General features: G+C 38.2%; 1 protein-coding gene across 7 annotated transcripts in view; it reads left to right on the forward strand.

Annotated features, from left to right (window-relative positions):
* mctp1a (multiple C2 domains, transmembrane 1a) overlaps window positions 1–17515 on the forward strand; it is an 890372-nt gene that overhangs the window by 469556 nt on the left and 403301 nt on the right. For all 7 annotated transcript variants that reach the window (XM_051929433.1, XM_051929436.1, XM_051929434.1 and 4 more), the window contains one exon: window positions 12661–12847. In XM_051929433.1, the coding sequence (XP_051785393.1) occupies window positions 12661–12847 (187 nt within the window). The remainder of the gene's footprint in view (window positions 1–12660; window positions 12848–17515) is intronic.

Genomic DNA, 17515 nt, shown 5'->3' on the forward strand with positions numbered 1-17515 from the left:
CCTCTTATTTCTATTGATGCTTTGTGGAAGATTCTTGTTCCGAGGGCTTTTGGTATAGTCCAATGGAAACTTCAATTTCATCACATTATTCATGATATGTTACTGAGTTGACTGGTGTTGTTCAGTTAACACACCCCTATACAGTGTGTGGCAGGGTCTATATATTTTTCATTAAATAGATCAACTGTACTGGAGTTTTTCTCAGGGCTTTTTCCCACGATTGTAGGTAATGTAAGCATAGACCCAGGAGTAAAGAGTACATCTGAAATCATATTTGTGTTTTCTCTTAACTACAATGAAGTTCTTTATTTTAATACATTCTTATTTGTCATAGTATTGGAGAGCTGTGATGTGTTGCATGTTGGTCAGACATTAAAGTAAGAACTTTGCTGTACTTTGTACACAGGACAATGCTATGAGTACTACTAATACTACTGTTACAACAAGATTGGCGGTTTTACTAGAAAGCAATCAAACTTGGAAAATTAATGGATAAACATGTTATACATTTCAGTGATGCATATTATTCTGTCCCAGATTAAAGTGTAAGACACTGAAGCCATTTCTGGTTGTCTTGGAAATCTTTTCTGTTTTCTTTCTCCCTCTCTCTCCCTCTGTCTCGCCTCAGTGGCCTTTGAGATTACATTTTCAAATCACTCCCTACACATACAGAACTGACCACTCCCTTATTTTCACACTTGCATCTTTTTACTTTCCTTTTACCAGTATGAGTGTTCTTTTCTCTTTCTTTATTCATGTCAGACCCTGTCTCTTATACTGCATGTCTCAGTTTGTTGCAAGTTTTCTTCCTGAGATTCTTTTGACAACCTAAAATGTTCGGCCCTGTATTTAATTGTTATAGTCCAAAAATATGAGCTTTGTAGCAGATGTTCATTGTTTATGTATACAACAGTAGCATTAAAAAAGATTTTGGGCAAAAGCATAATCTAATCTAAACATATAAATTTACAAAATAAATGAAAAACACACATAAGAAATGCCCTGCCATTGTTTCCTTGCATTAGCACGCCAGTGTAACTACTTTGACATTTAGGAATTCACTCATAAAAATGAATCTAAATGCTGTAAATCTATGAAATTATATTACAGAATCTTATACATGTAAGTTTGTATTTTATAAAGAACCAGCCCTTGCACTTTGAACTCCACTATTGACTTAACATGCAGGATCTTCATAAACAAGCTGGCTGATTTCATTGTTGTCTCCTTTAGCTATGCTGTTGCTATGGGGGTACTTCAACTAATAACAAAGATGTAATTCAGAGTTGAACTGACATCTTTCCAGAGGTCCTCTGCAAACGTCTTGATCCAGAAGGCACAAAATGGACTCAAGAAAGAACAAAATGCTGTAAATGCTGTAAACCGTTCCCGTGGCCCCCATACAAACCGGGGTGGCTGCCCTCTCGTGGCCCAGGGGAGGTATAGTCCCTCTCCGGGTCCTTCCAGATGTCTCGGCCTGGCATGTCCCCCAGCGGTCCGCCACAGTAGGCATTAATTCAAGAATAAAACTTCAACTTCTAAACTCTTGTGAAAGAAAGGGAAATGTTTTTCCCAATAAAGTTGCAGACAATACAGCAGAGGGCCTATCTGAGGAAAGCACTGGACAACACAGATAAAGGATCACACAGCAAAGAGAAAGAGTGTACTCCGATGTAAGAAAAATCCTCTACTTGATCACGGAGAAACAACAAAGCAACAATTTCACACAACACCGGGTATCACAAAACTATTTATATGTGCCAAGTTAAATTGGAACACTAAATATCAAGTAAATAGCCTGCCACTTCTGTGTTTTATGTTTGTCTGTCTACTCTGGCTGCCAACTGACTTATACATCAATTTATCTACAGTATATACAGTTATCATATATCTATATTCCATGTATTATCAATATTTTGTATTACTCTGTTCTTAAAACGAGTGTGCTTCAGTCTAAAGGATGGATACCTGCTTCTTACAGCAGAGAAAGAAAAAGAAAATAATGTAGAAGCCTTATCAAATTATTTAATCAATTAACAACATTGCCGAAGACAAGACCAATAATTGATTAACTGAGTTAAATCTTTCCTTCTTTCCACATTATTATGGCTCTCCCTGGGTGAGCAAGTTAGAATTCACTTTCCTTTCCTACAGCTGTATTGTGTATCTGGTGACATTTTCCATGATTTTAATGCATTCATTTTCTTGAAAAATATATATGAAGGTTTATTAATCCAGCCCTCTATTTTGAGATCCCACCTCTCTCTTTCATAAAGTTAACGCCTATCATGGCAGAGTTAAGAGAAAGTAAAAGGGTAAACCTGTACTGAACACTAGTTAAAACTTACATAAATTAATAGTAAATAACAATTGTAATAACAATGGTGTGCATTCCTGTCTTGTACCTGATGCTGCTGGAATGGCCTCTTTCTTCTATCAACCTTGTAAAGAAAAGAGCAGTTTCAGAAAATATACAAACAAATATATTTTATTGTAACAATAACATAAATTCTGCAGTGGATTGGTTCCTGCCTTGCGCCCTGTGTTGTCTGGGATTGGCTCCAGCAGACGCCTGTGACCCTGTGTTCGGATTCAGCAGGTTAGAAAATGGATGGATGGATAATATAAATTATTCTTCTAAAGTATTTGTGTTGCACTTGGCTATAAAGGACAACTGAAAATAAAATTTTAATCTGATGTTTTTAATAATTAACATGATTGCTGTGCAGGCAAAAGACTTGAGATGACACTTTTGTTCAGTTTGTTTTTAGATTTCGAGATGAAGCTAAATCAATACAACTCACACCTGTCCAAAACAAATCAAGATAGCTCACATTGTCTCTTTTCTGTTGCTGCTACAATTTCATAAATGGAAGTGAAAGCTGTCATATTTTTATGAACATGTAACAAAAAATTTACCAGAAAACAGCTGTAATTGTCAAATGGTTAAAAAAACTGAAAGACAGAAGTCATAGGTTGTCCTCCATGAGTAGCATATGGAAAGTGTATTCTTGGGTTGGGCATAGCTAGCCATTCAGGAGAGTGTTACATTGGGCATATGGCTATGACCCCATGCCAAGGAAAACCCAGCCATACACCCAATGCCCTCCACTTTTCAGAAGCCGTATTTTGTTAGTTGTATCCTCGGTGATATTTTAATAAAGAAGAATAAGGAGAGAAAACATTTGTCTTCATTCTATTCCGCCTCCTCCTCAATGATCAAACAGTAGCCATAAAAAGATTCTGGCAATAATATGTAGTAGGTTGCGAGAGGAAGATGCATATGAAATCATGCAGTTAACTCGAGGAATAGGCTAGGCCTCTAAAGGTGAACCTGTAAGGATTTATGCAGTAAGAAGGTTTCAATTACTTTCTCATTTTCAAACTGCAAACAAGATATTTAACTTTTTGAAACATTGTATTCATAAACTTTGTGTCAGAAAAACAAGGAGTTGATAAGTCTCCAATGATTCTCTACCTCACAGCTGTAGTGAAAGTCAAAGTGACCTTTTTCTTTTGTGGTAATGCTAGTGTTTACACTGGAACATATGTTGTACAGTGTGTCGACAACTTAGATTCAGACATTGGGATGTGACCGTCTGAGCTCTGCTGTGGTGTCCATTAGAATTTGCATTTCTTTTTCCAATTTAGATGCCTAATGGGGTACTCGGATGCATTTTGCACAAATGTTCTTGTCACAAATCCATGTAATTCTCCCTGAATACCAGATGGCATGAACTCAGCATCCTCTGTGTTTTTTTTCTATTTTATTATTGCCAAATGTTTGTTCAGTTTCACTTTCAAAACTGAGAGTTTACAGGGTAGAATTTTTCTTGTCACTGATATATTTTATTGTATATTCTTACAATGTTTAAATTACAGATCAATAAGAAATACCATGCTACATTTTATTCAGAACAGATATTCTATCATGCCCTTCTACATAGCAGAGAAATAACATTTATGCAATTCTATGTATTTGATTAATTCACCTCAAGGGCTGGAGCTCATCCTAGCAATATCAAGTGCAAAGCAGGAACCAATCCTGCATACTCAAGGACACATAAAGCATCACTTACGTGGAGCAGTTTAGTCATCAATTAAACTAACATATACATCTTTGGGATGTGAAAAGATTACAGGGGTACCTACAAAAAAAGGTATATGGGCATAAAAAATATGTGAAATCATGGATTCAAACCCAGTCTTCATTCACTGACAAGCAGTAGTACACAACCATGCTATTTTTCTGTACTAGTTTTAATATTTAATATGAGATACAGAGAATAAATCTGTACTGTATTCTTCCTACATCTTTTCCATCCCATGGAACATTGATTTGTAACACTAAATTTGTCCTGTATTTGTGAGTGTGGCTATTTTCACGAACATAAACTCTTTTCAGGGATGTCTCCTTCCTTACCCCAAGTGCATGTTGGGTTTAAGTCCTCTGTGACCCTTTAAACAAATAATGTTCAGAAAATGAATGAATGAATTGATCTAAAGATTACATAAAGTAAAGACTTACTTATCATGAGGTTCAAGAGGAGGACTTAACCAGAACCAAACAAATGGATTTCTGTTTTTAAGAAAAGTGACCAGCTCACCCATCAAAGGACATATGGTGACATGGTGACTTGTAACTTGGCATCTCTTAGGCTAGGTGTGAAAGGAAACCACTAGCACCTTCTAAGGATTCTCTTCCAACACAACTTTCATAGCTGCTGTGGTGGCTTCCGCCTATACTGATGGAATGTATTTCAGTTATATTTGAAATATATTGTATTAACTGTATCTACAGTATAGTCTAAATATGAATTATGATGTAGTTCACGTATATTGTGTGGTCACAATAGTTAGAAGTTGGGCATAGTTTTGTGAGTTATGCCACTGTAAAGAACACTGTATGATAATAGTTTGAGACAAACTGAAATTGATATTTCAGATATTCTCAACAAGCATGGGGATGGCGTTCTAATTATATGAAGCATAAGGCCAGGAACATTTTACTATTCTAAATTTTGTATTCCAGTCTTCTTTCCTGAGGTGTCTCAATTTCTGCAGGTTTTTGGCCTAACCTGTTTTTCAATCTAACGGCAGAGTTTGGTGCAAATTAAATACATTATTTTTAATTCTATGGCGTCTTACTACTTTCATTCTACCAATTCAGATGTGTGTAATATTTTTGATTTTCCTTTCTTGAGGACGTCATCAAAAATTAACTCTGTGACCTTGGGTTAGAATAAAGTCACCATACCCCTTCCATGTAGTAAAAAATAACTAAAAGAGGGAATTTGGCAGCGGACATTTCTCTTCTAATGTCTCCTTGGGGGGCAGTTGGGGACAGTCAGTCAACCTTGGTGAACCTATATAATTACAGTTAAATCAGCAGAGTGAGAAATGTGTTGTGGAATGGTACACTTCTTATTCCTTCATTTATTTCTCTAGTTTATGATAAACATATACAGTGGTGTGAAAAACTATTTGCCCCCTTCCTGATTTCTTATTCTTTTGCATGTTTGTCACAGAAAATGTTTCTGATCATCAAACACATTTAACCATTAGTCAAATATAACACAAGTAAACACAAAATGCAGTTTTTAAATGATGGTTTTTATTATTTAGGGAGAAAAAAAATCCAAACCTACATGGCCCTGTGTGAAAAAGTAATTGCCCCTTGTTAAAAAATAACCTAACTGTGGTGTATCACACCTGAGTTCAATTTCCGTAGCCACCCCCAGGCCTGATTACTGCCACACCTGTTTCAATCAAGAAATCACTTAAATAGGAGCTGCCTGACACAGAGAAGTAGACCAAAAGCACCTCAAAAGCTAGACAGCATGCCAAGATCCAAAGAAATTCAGGAACAAATGAGAACAGAAGTAATTGAGATCTATCAGTCTGGTAAAGGTTATAAAGCCATTTCTAAAGCTTTGGGACTCCAGCGAACCACAGTGAGAGCCATTATCCACAAATGGCAAAAACATGGAACAGTGGTGAACCTTCCCAGGAGTGGCCGGCCGACCAAAATTACCCCAAGAGCGCAGAGACGACTCATCCGAGAGGTCACAAAAGACCCCAGGACAACGTCTAAAGAACTGCAGGCCTCACTTGCCTCAATTAAGGTCAGTGTTCACGACTCCACCATAAGAAAGAGACTGGGCAAAAACGGCCTGCATGGCAGATTTCCAAGACGCAAACCACTGTTAAGCAAAAAGAACATTAGGGCTCGTCTCAATTTTGCTAAGAAACATCTCAATGATTGCCAAGACTTTTGGGAAAAAACCTTGTGGACTGATGAGACAAAAGTTGAACTTTTTGGAAGGCAAATGTCCCGTTACATCTGGCGTAAAAGGAACACAGCATTTCAGAAAAAGAACATCATACCAACAGTAAAATATGGTGGTGGTAGTGTGATGGTCTGGGGTTGTTTTGCTGCTTCAGGACCTGGAAGGCTTGCTGTGATAGATGGAACCATGAATTCTACTGTCTACCAAAAAATCCTGAAGGAGAATGTCCGGCCATCTGTTCGTCAACGCAAGCTGAAGCGATCTTGGGTGCTGCAACAGGACAATGACCCAAAACACACCAGCAAATCCACCTCTGAATGGCTGAAGAAAAACAAAATGAAGACTTTGGAGTGGCCTAGTCAAAGTCCTGACCTGAATCCAATTGAGATGCTATGGCATGACCTTAAAAAGGCTGTTCATGCTAGAAAACCCTCAAATAAAGCTGAATTACAACAATTTTGCAAAGATGAGTGGGCCAAAATTCCTCCAGAGCGCTGTGAAAGACTCATTGCAAGTTATCGCAAATGCTTGATTGCAGTTATTGCTGCTAAGGGTGGCCCAACCAGTTATTAGGTTCAGGGGGCAATTACTTTTTCACACAGGGCCATGTAGGTTTGGATTTTTTTTTCTCCCTAAATAATAAAAACCACCATTTACAAACTGCATTTTGTGTTTACTTGTGTTATATTTGACTAATGGTTAAATGTGTTTGATGATCAGAAACATTTTGTGTGACAAACATGCAAAAGAATAAGAAATCAGGAAGGGGGCAAATAGTTTTTCACACCACTGTATTGTACCTGGATAGTACTGTCATGAAGTGGTCAGCACTGCAACTTCTTAGATTCAGTGTGCCATGTCCTTTCATGTAAATGTGGGTAGGTTCTGCAATGGACTGGTATCCATCCAACCTGAATCCTGTCTTGCACCTCATGTTGCTAGCATAGTTTATAGCTACGTGCAACCCTGAACTGGATTAAGTGACTAACCATTCAGGTTTATTTAATTTTAGCTTTCGACTATTATGTTAAAAACGGAACCAGTTTCTTACTTCTGTTTTATTAACCCTTTTAATCCCATGCAATGTGACCACCCTTGAGTACAATGTAAGAATTTACCCCAATAGTCACACAGGCCACATTGACACACAACCCTACCTCACTCATTTACAGTTACAAGTGAACCTTATTTGTGTGTCTCTGGAATGTGGGAAGAAAGTTGAGTACCTTGACAAAGTCCTCACTGACATAGGGAGAGCATTTAAACTCCACATAAAGACATGCTGGGCTGGAAACCACACCCAAGTTTCTGGATCTGAGAGGCAGTAGACCCTGTGCCATTCATTACTGTAAACAAAAAAAGTTAAAAATGAAGCTTTACAAGTATGAAATACATTTTTTTTGCCTAAAAAGTCCACAATTTATATTGAAGAGCATCAATAAAAGGTGAGGCAGAAATCTATTATCTCTGTTTTTCAAATACATTCTCACAGTCAATCATACACTCTGCCACCAGTGAAAGGGGGATAATAAATTGTCATAATTGTTATACTTCCATTCAGAAATCTAATGCGTTTCAACTAGGCATTTGGCAGTGACAATACATTGTCATGACTGAGTGCTATTTGACACCTCCTTGTTCCTTGGTGCTTAAAAGACAAATGGTACACTTTGTCAAGTAATCTCGCCTTTTTATAGGTTTTTCACAGTCTATTGCAGAAAAATTTATTGCTAGAACTTTCTGAAGCACACTAGGAAATCAGCAATTATTTGACCTCCCAAAAAGGACCTCCTTTTAAAAGTGAGTGAGGTAATCTGCCTATAAGAATCAGATGTTTATGGATATTAGGAGTGACATACCGTTCACTGTGCACAAATATAAGAAGATCTGCTTTATGCTTCTGCATGTGAGTGGGTGAGATAGTGGACTTGGTGCTGTGCTATAAATCAAATGAACAATTTTTATTGTAATGTGTCTTTGAATGGTTTTGCCTAATGTTTTCCACATGTAAAAAAATATAGTTACTACATGACCTGACATTGCTAAATACAATATATTGTTTATCAGTGCAGCTGAGATATGCTCTGGCCCCATGACCCTCAACTTGAATAGATAGGCTTAATGAGAGAGATAAATGTCTGTTATTTTTTACATTGTTATTGTGTTTTGTTTATTTCATACTCTGCTTGTTGTTATGGTTTGATTTTAGTTTTATAATGTAAATCTAAACATTCAAGTTTTGAACATTGATTTTTTAAGGGTGTTGATGAGGGACTCCATAAGCAACTAATGAATGGAATGCTTGTGACATAATTTCAATGCCTGCCGTACAAAGAGGTTTATTTTACAATTCTGTGAAATGTATTCTTATAAAGTGCACTCCCCATTACACATTTCCAGAGAGCTATGTCTCTTCATTTTCTTAAGCATATTAGTTGTAGTTCTAGATTCTAGTATTCTAGAACCATGGGACATAGCACCTCCCACCAAGACTGGGTACAGGTTAGGAACCTATCATGGATGGGATGCATTATATTGCAGGTGTTATGATGGATGTTATTTATTAAATTTGTATGTGTTTTCTTAATCTTTTTTTAGGTTTTTTTACCTCAAGAATCAATTTTTGCCACTAGTTTTATGTTTAAAGCCAACTAAAAAAAAGGTAGAATTTGTTTATCATTATTTTGTGATGCCATATACGGTGACACCATTTTTTGTTATTCAATTTACAATAGGGATTTTACCCAGAAGACATTGGGAGATGCACTGTATATGACTTCACTAGAGCGACCATTTATAGGTTGGCACGCACATACATTAATTATCTAAGATCTGCATATTGAGAGTTTTCAGTGCATTATTCCTATTGAAATAATTTTGGTGGTAAAAAGACTTTGCTTTTGTTTAAAGATTTCAATTATGTTCTCACTTTTAGGATTCGTTTGAAGATCATTTTGATCTCTTGGTTTCAAGCTTGACATATTTTCTTACCACTTCTTTTCTCCTAGACCTTTTCTTTTAAAAGCTGCTCTGTCCCCTGCAGACTAAACAGCATTGTCCATTCAATCATGCAAGGCTTGTTTAGGGTCTCAAGTTAACCAAACCTCAGTGTTTAAGTTGGGTCACCAAAAAGGACATACAAAGCAGTAATGAAAAGACTGCTGTTTATGTTCTTCTTGTAAAACTGTTCTACAAATAGACAAATTAATAAATAGCTGCAGCCTATGGCAACCCATTTTAGCATTATGTGAAGGAACAACAAAGAGAGAGATTCAAATTGTAAGAAGAACGACCATCAGACATTGCGAAGGTTTGAGGCAGCCACCTGTATAATTTTTCCCGGCTGCAAAATTGTTGATAAAGCACAAACATGTTCACACAGCAGAGTCCAAAACAGAACTCCCTAACTGGGAGCAAGATGACGGCTTTAAAGGCCAGTGGAGGAAGTGATGTCATTAGGACCGGAACCGGAAGTGATGTCGTTGGCTGCCCCTGAGCCGGGCGGGATTTCCCTAGAATGGTCTGTAAAAGATCGAGAGGGAGAATTAGTGCACTTCGCCACCCCCTGGTCCAGCGTGGAATTACATGTACTCAAGCCCTTTAGTTGTCTCCTGTCTCCTAGTTGTGACAAAATCTAAAAGTCATACAGTCACCCGGGTACTGGGAGCACAAGCTATTCTGACTGGTGGATAAATAGAGCCAGTGGCACAAGAGATAAGTGTAGCGACTGCACTGGGTGATGTCAGTATAGAATTTTAATTAGAACCAGGAGCTAGTACAATGTCAAAAAACTAGTTAGGGTCGTAATTATGTTTAGACAAAAAAACTAAGAATGTGCACTAGTCAAGGTAACAGTGTGAGAGGGTTAGAAGGCAAAAGTGTTTCACATAGTCAAAGCTAAAACAAAAGGGATCAAAACCAGAATAATGAAAAGAACAATAACAAAAGAGTGCTAGTTGTTTTATTTTCTATGCAAAGACTTGAGCAAACCAGGAAGTGTACTAGGCTGATCTTTATACCTTTGACCAAATGATGTTACATGTTACCCTTACCTAGAAACTGCTTGGCAACTACACCGAAAAAAGTGTCAACACCCACGTCAAAAACAAAATGGTAACACAGCAAAACCTTGTTTTTCAAAATTGTTAAGAATGTGTCTAGAAAAAATAATAAATGTCATTGTGGTCCTTGGCCTCCCTTTGTCTCTTTTGTCAAAAACAGGAAATTAAAAAATCTTATTGAAAAACTAGAACTAAAGTATAGCATGTGTGGAACCTGGCCCGGGCACAGACAGACGGACATCGTTTTTTAAAGTCACCACGCACGTTTATTTACAAGCTATTTACAAGTAAAATGAAGCACACCCCAGTGCCGCAGCACCAATCACCCCACAAGTCCAGGCCCTTTCACAATGCCTTTCCTCTCTTCAGGCCGCCTCCTCGCCTCCTCCAGAGACCTTGTCCTCTTCCACCCGACTCAAGCCACAATATATTCTCCCGGATGTGCTGCAGGTGTGTTCCGGCAATCTTCCACCGACACGCCCCAGTGTAGTGGAAGTGCCGGCTGCATCCCTGGAAGCACTCCGGGTGTCCCTGCTCCTCTTCCCCCCAGCACTTCCGGGTGTGGCGGAAGTGCTGAGGTCCAGGGCTCCCAAGGCATCCGGGTGCCCCCTGGCGGTGACCACTGGCCCCTATAGCTCTGTAACCTTGGCCCCCAAAGGAACCAGGGCGGTTGCCCCCACGTGGTCTGAGGAGGGTGTAAGCCCTCTTCCGGTCCTCCGGGGTGTCCCGGCTGGGTAGCTCCCCCAGCCACCTGCGACACATGCTAAATCGAGTGCACTTTCACAAAAATATTCTTAACAGTCTGTTTAATGTTATGTGACAGTGAAAGTTGTCAGCACCGAACAAACATCGTTGTACATCAACATGGGCTATGACCGCAGGTTACATGTTTCACACACACATATACAGACACACTTTATTTAGTAAGGTGTGTCCTTAAATGAGTACAGCAAATTGCAATATTGTTTCATAGATGCACTACTGTATCCACAGGCTTGTTTTCAAATCAAACTCTATTGAGAACGAACATCGCATTGGAATAGTTCTCATTATATACTCAGATATTTAGTACTGGGAGCAGCAAGCTTCAGTTACTACAGCTTTCAAAAGATACGGATGTGAGAATGGGTGCGTGAGACATCAATGCACATTTCACTGATACTGATTCAGTAATAAGTGTAGATTACAGTGAGGAGGAATTATACAGCAGTGGATCTTGTATTGCATTTTAATTGCAGTCCTCTTGAATGGTGGCAAGAGAAAGCCCCATGTTTGCTTTTCTGGTCAAACCATACATCTTTCTATGCTTCCTCTATTCCCAATGAGTAAGTGTTTTGAACTACATGGGATAGTTCCAGAGCGGAGAGGCACTTAGCGTCAAGCAGTGTGTTGACATTCGGTCAATAAGGCATTCCAACAATAACTAAAAAGACACCCATTCCTGGAGCAAATTTAACTTAGAAAGCATAAAAGGTAAATATATTACCAATACCAAATTTGGATGGTTTTGCATTGCAGTAACTTTTACATTTGTAGGGTCATTATTGTCACATGCACAAAGTAGAATTAAATTCTTGCTTGCATGTGCTGATCAACATGCAACACGTCTTTTGTTGCTACAGTGCAACTATTTTATGTTAATATTTAAGATTTTGTTTTCATAAAATAGAAAAAACTTGCAAAATCTTGTGTTGAAAATTGTGCATTTGCACACTGATTTGAATTTTGGCAGTGCTTTGATTTATAAATGTCTGATAATAAGTAACACTGAACTTACAGTTTATTTCTTTTATGAAAATTTCATGTTGTGCAAATATTGTGTCTTCAAGCCTGAATTGCAATACGATTTGCATTATGGCAGAAGAGTTTTGTCCCATGCCAAACTGATAGCATTGAAATGTTGACATATTAAAAAATATGATTTTTTTCATATGTACTTTGTATTTAAAATGCAAAAAATATTGTTATTCTATTAGTTTTATCATGTATTTTTAAATAACACTATATCGAGCGCTTTGAGTAGTGAGAAAAGCACTATATAAATGTAAAGAATTATTATTATTATCTCCTTAGATAAGCTCAAACTGATAAATTTGTTAATGTGATAATAGTGCTGCAATTATGTTTAGCATAATTCATTGCATTTGATCTCCTCTTTAATGAAGACCGGATTTTTTTTTATTGTTAACAACCTGAAAGCATTTTTTTAAACAATATATAAATAGGTCTGAGTGTATATAGGCCAACAGGCAATCATGCTTTTCTTACTGTGGATAGAATTTTAATGTGAAAATTTGTGTTTTTTGCAGGTGTCAAATTGACCTTTCCAGCTTGACTAAAGAACACACACACAAACTGGAATTAAACCTTGAGGGGGGCGAAGGAACACTGGTCATGCTGGTCACCTTAACTGCCTCTACTGCTGTTAGTATCTCTGACATGTCTGTTAACATCCTTGATGACCCCAAAGAACGCCAGGCAATTGTCACGAGATATGTAAGTCATTATCTTACTAAAATATATAAATCATTATTAAGAATATTTTTTATCTAATGCGGCATATTTTTACACAGTTAACATGCATTATTCTATATATAACATTTTGAAAAAAAAATTATTTTGCTGTTCTAATGTAAGGTATTTGATTTTAACTTATATATGCCAGATTCCTTTTTATACAGTATAACGTTCAGCTGATCCTGTGTCTTGGCCAACCTAAAAGCGTTAAATGAGTTAGATAATATGAAAAGAACCATTTTTGTGATTAATTTTTAAATGTAATATTGTTGCTATATTATTTTCTTTTCTTTTTCAATTACTGTATAGTGAGGCAAGTGTAAATCAATTCAGCTTGTTTTTGTATAGCGCACTTAACATTTACAGCTCAGACAAATATATATGTTTAAAATATTGTATCATTTAATTAAAATGGAATATAAAAATATTAAATTACTAGACATTAAGCCCATTACAATAATGGGTGCTAGAATAGTAGTGCATAAACATTAGTAGGAACAGTCTATATTAAATGGCAAAGGACCGTCTATTTTCTGTTACTGTAATACTGGCTTGTATGTGGCTGTAATATGCGTCACTGTATTGTGTGCCTTTAATTTTCTCTCACAGTAATACGTCTCTCCAGCAAGTATTTTAATCTGTGCTGGCGTGCAGCTGATTATTGTATGTATGGCGTCTCCCCAGCAATGGATTTTATGTGCGCGAAAATAAATCTACTTTTAAAAGTCATCCTATTGTAATATCATGAAAATTTGTATATTTAGGAAAACACTTTACACTTTACCGGGCCAAGTTTGTTAATCGCAAATCTGACATCCTCAGAGTGAACACTTTCACAACAACAAACACTAATCCCACCTCTTTGGGGAAGCTGGTCTCCGCATCTCAGTACCCGATTGGATTTTTCGTGCGTTATTTTTTAGGTCTTACCTCATTTACCGAAATCCGATTGGATCGGTCGCATGATACAGTATTTTATAGGTTCCGCCCGCTCTGTTTTGTGTGACGCCTCAGGCGGCCTTTGAAACATCGCACCGTACCCCGCGCATGCACACTTCACCAGAAGACACACACACACGGACACATGGACGCACACAGGGATTTTATTAAAGAGGATGAGAACATCATTTGATACATTAAAATATACATACCTAGTTGCTACTTTATAAGTTACAGAAACCTAATGGTCAACGTGACCCCCTAATCATAACATAGTGTACATTAGAATGCCCTGAACTTGAAGGGCTGTGGACTAAGTATGATGCAGGGCTGGGATGTCAGTTCATTTCAACTTAAAGGTAACTCACAGATGTTGCAACTTAGACATTGGTGGACCTCTTTTCCCATTACTTGGTTTCATCATCCTACAGATATTCAATTCATTAATCTGATTACTGAATCAACATTTACCAGGACTCTCCCAGCCTTGTCGTGTTGAGCATTACCTTGCTGAAAAATATATTTGCAAGTGAATATATGTTTACCATAACAGGAAACACCTGATTGGCATAGATGTTCCAGTACAGTATGCTGTGAATTTCATATTAAGTAACCAAAATGTTTATCATAAAAGCATACTCTACACCATTGCACACCACAGCCAGCCAGGACTGCTGACACTCAATGGGATGGATCAGTGCAGTCATGATGTTTTTGCCTTAATGTGGCCCTCCAATTAGCGTGAATCAGCATAAACTGGGATTCATCAGACTAGCCACATTTTTTTAAAATCCTACACTGTGTACAGTATGTTTGGTATTTATTGACCTACTGCTGTCATGAATCTCAGTTCAGTAAGTAGGTGCATTGATTTTTCTTACCTTTGCATGTGTTACTTGCTTTTTTTAACATTAATATTTTCTTTATAATATGCTGTCGAGCTTTTCTTGTTTTGGCACTTCCATTTTGTAGAACGGATGCAGAATGACCCCTAATGCTAATCATGTGATATGTGACCTGTGATGTCATAACTCTCCCCTATAAATAATGGTCACCCATATAACCTTGTGTTCTAGTTTTAAAATTCTCTTACTTAAAAACAACACCTTTTGTAAAGATAGTTCTAGGACATTTGTTTCCTGTCTTTGTTTTCTTTCTGGTATTTTGGAGCTTTTGCCTTCCCCTTGCTGCATAAGAAAAGGCAGCATTGAGAAGAATGAAACTGGATTTGGGAGATATCATAGAGGCCATTCACACCTAAAGGTTTTTCTTGTGTTTTAATGCTAGACCAGAATGCTCCTACACCTCTTGTAAAGTTATTTGCCATTGTTTTCAATGTCAGTACAGTAATCCCCCACTATATCGCGCTTCGACTTTCGCGGCTTCACTCTATCGCGGATTTTATATGTAAGCATATTTAAATATATATCGCTGATTTTTTGCTGGTTCGCGGATTTCTGCGGGCAATGGGTCTTTTAATTTCTGGTACATGCTTCCTCAGTTGGTTTGCCCAGTTGATTTCATACAAGGGATGCTATTGGCAGATGGCTGAGAAGCATCCCAACCAGAGCGCGTATTACATATTAAATAAAACTCCTCAAATATATTGTGAGCACGGGGGCTGTTCGCACCCCTAGAGGATACGGCCGCTCCTCAAAAAACGCTGAAAGATTACCTTCACATTGCTCTCATCCTTGCTGGGCTTACATATGGCTGCTTTGTCAAGCGATATGCTTCCTGCACGGCGCTTCGCATACTTAAAAGATCAGCACGTATTGATTTTTGATTGTTTACTTTTCTCTCTCTCTCTCTTGCTCTGACATTCTCTGCTCCTGACGGAGGGGGTGTGAGCAGGGGGGCTGATCGCACCCCTAGACGATACGGACGCTCGTCTAAAAATGCTGAAAGATTACCTTCACGTTGCTCCCTTCTGTGCAGCTCCTTTGTCAAGCGACATGCTTCCTGCACGGTGCTTCGCATACTTAAAAGCTCGAAGGGCACGTATTGATTTTTGATTGTTTGTTTTTCTCTGTCTCTCTCTCTCTCTCTCTCTCTCTCTCTCTCTCTCTCTCTCTCTCTGACATTCTCTGCTCCTGATGGAGGGGGTGTGAGCAGAGGGGCTGTTCGCACACTGGCCTAGAGGATACGGACGCTCCTCTAAAAAATGCTGAAAGACTACCTTTACAGTGTACATCCTTGCAGCTGCTTTGTCCGGCGGTGCTTCGCATACTTAAAAGCCAAACAGCCCTATTGATTTTTGATTGTTTGCTTTTCTCTCTCTCTCTGACATTCTCTGCTCCTGACGCGCACTCCTTTGAAGAAGAAGATATGTTTGCATTCTTTTAATTGTGAGACAAAACTGTCATCTCTGTCTTGTCATGGAGCACAGTTTAAACTTTTGAAAAAGAGTCAAATGTTTGTTTGCAGTGTTTGAATAAAGTTCCTGTCTCTCTACAACATCCTGTGTTTCTGTGCAAATCTATGACTCAAACATGACAATTTAAAAATAACCATATAAACATATGGTTTCTACTTCGCGGATTTTCACCTTTCGCAGGGGGGTCTGGAACGCAACCCCCGCGACAGAGGTGGGATTACTGTATTCATAGCTAGCAGGAAGTTTATAAAACCATCTGAAACCGTTTAGGGTAGTTTCATCTAAATGCTTGTTCCAGCGAAACGAATGTTAACATTCATAAATACACTCATTTATATTTGAAAAAAAAAGAGTTCTTCTGCAGTGTTTGTACAATATTTTCAATAGAAGTCACTGCCTTTTACTGTGGGATGAGCAAGGAGTGAAGCAGCTCATCGAAACAAACAAACTAAACAAATTTGATATAGAGTATATCAAAGAAGTACTTCTATACTACTTCTACTTCTATATTACATAGAAGTTCATACAGTACTTCTATGTAAATTATTCTACAAGAAAGCACTCAACTGAAGATTTTATAATACAATAAATGTTCTAACTTTGCTGGGATGTAGTCATCCCAGAGCGCTACACAACTCAAAAACATGCATGATTTTCTGACAAAAACTGTAATTTTAAGGCGTGAAAATCAATTTTGATTTTCCACAGACACATATACAGACACCATGCTAAAATTGGCTTTTCTCAATATTTTAAATGTCATAGAATCAGAATCTGAACTCTATAGTGATTTTTTACCCCATCACAAAATTCCCCTTTACATGGAAGCAAAAATGCTGGTGTCATCATGCACAAGTATGCTTCGGTCATGACAGCTACACACATTTCCAGGTGTGGCGGAAATGCTGCAACAAAGGACTCAGTTGGTCCTGCAGCACCCCTGGTGGCACCCATGCAACCTAACAGGGCTGCCCCATGGGAGTCCTAGGCACAGCTGCAACCCCAGGGTGCTGCCATCTAGCGCTCCAGGGGAGTTATTGCCCTGAATATGCTCTCTCCCCCGGTCCTTCTATAATCTTGACGCCCTGGCCAGACAAAGGTCTTGGCCAGCCATGATATGGCCCCTCCCTGCAGCTGAGCCTTATGGGGTGAAGCATCCTGTCCTGGAGGGCTGTCTTCCTCTAGTAAAGACTGGCCATGATGGCCAGGCCATGACTCTGCCCTGAAACATAAAAACATGACAGTGACAGGGAGACTCAAATATATAAATATACAGTATATATATATATATATATATATATATATATAGGGCGGCACGGTGGCACAGTGGG

Source organism: Erpetoichthys calabaricus, chromosome 7 (assembly GCF_900747795.2).
Source record: "Erpetoichthys calabaricus chromosome 7, fErpCal1.3, whole genome shotgun sequence".
Classification (NCBI taxonomy): domain Eukaryota; kingdom Metazoa; phylum Chordata; class Cladistia; order Polypteriformes; family Polypteridae; genus Erpetoichthys; species Erpetoichthys calabaricus.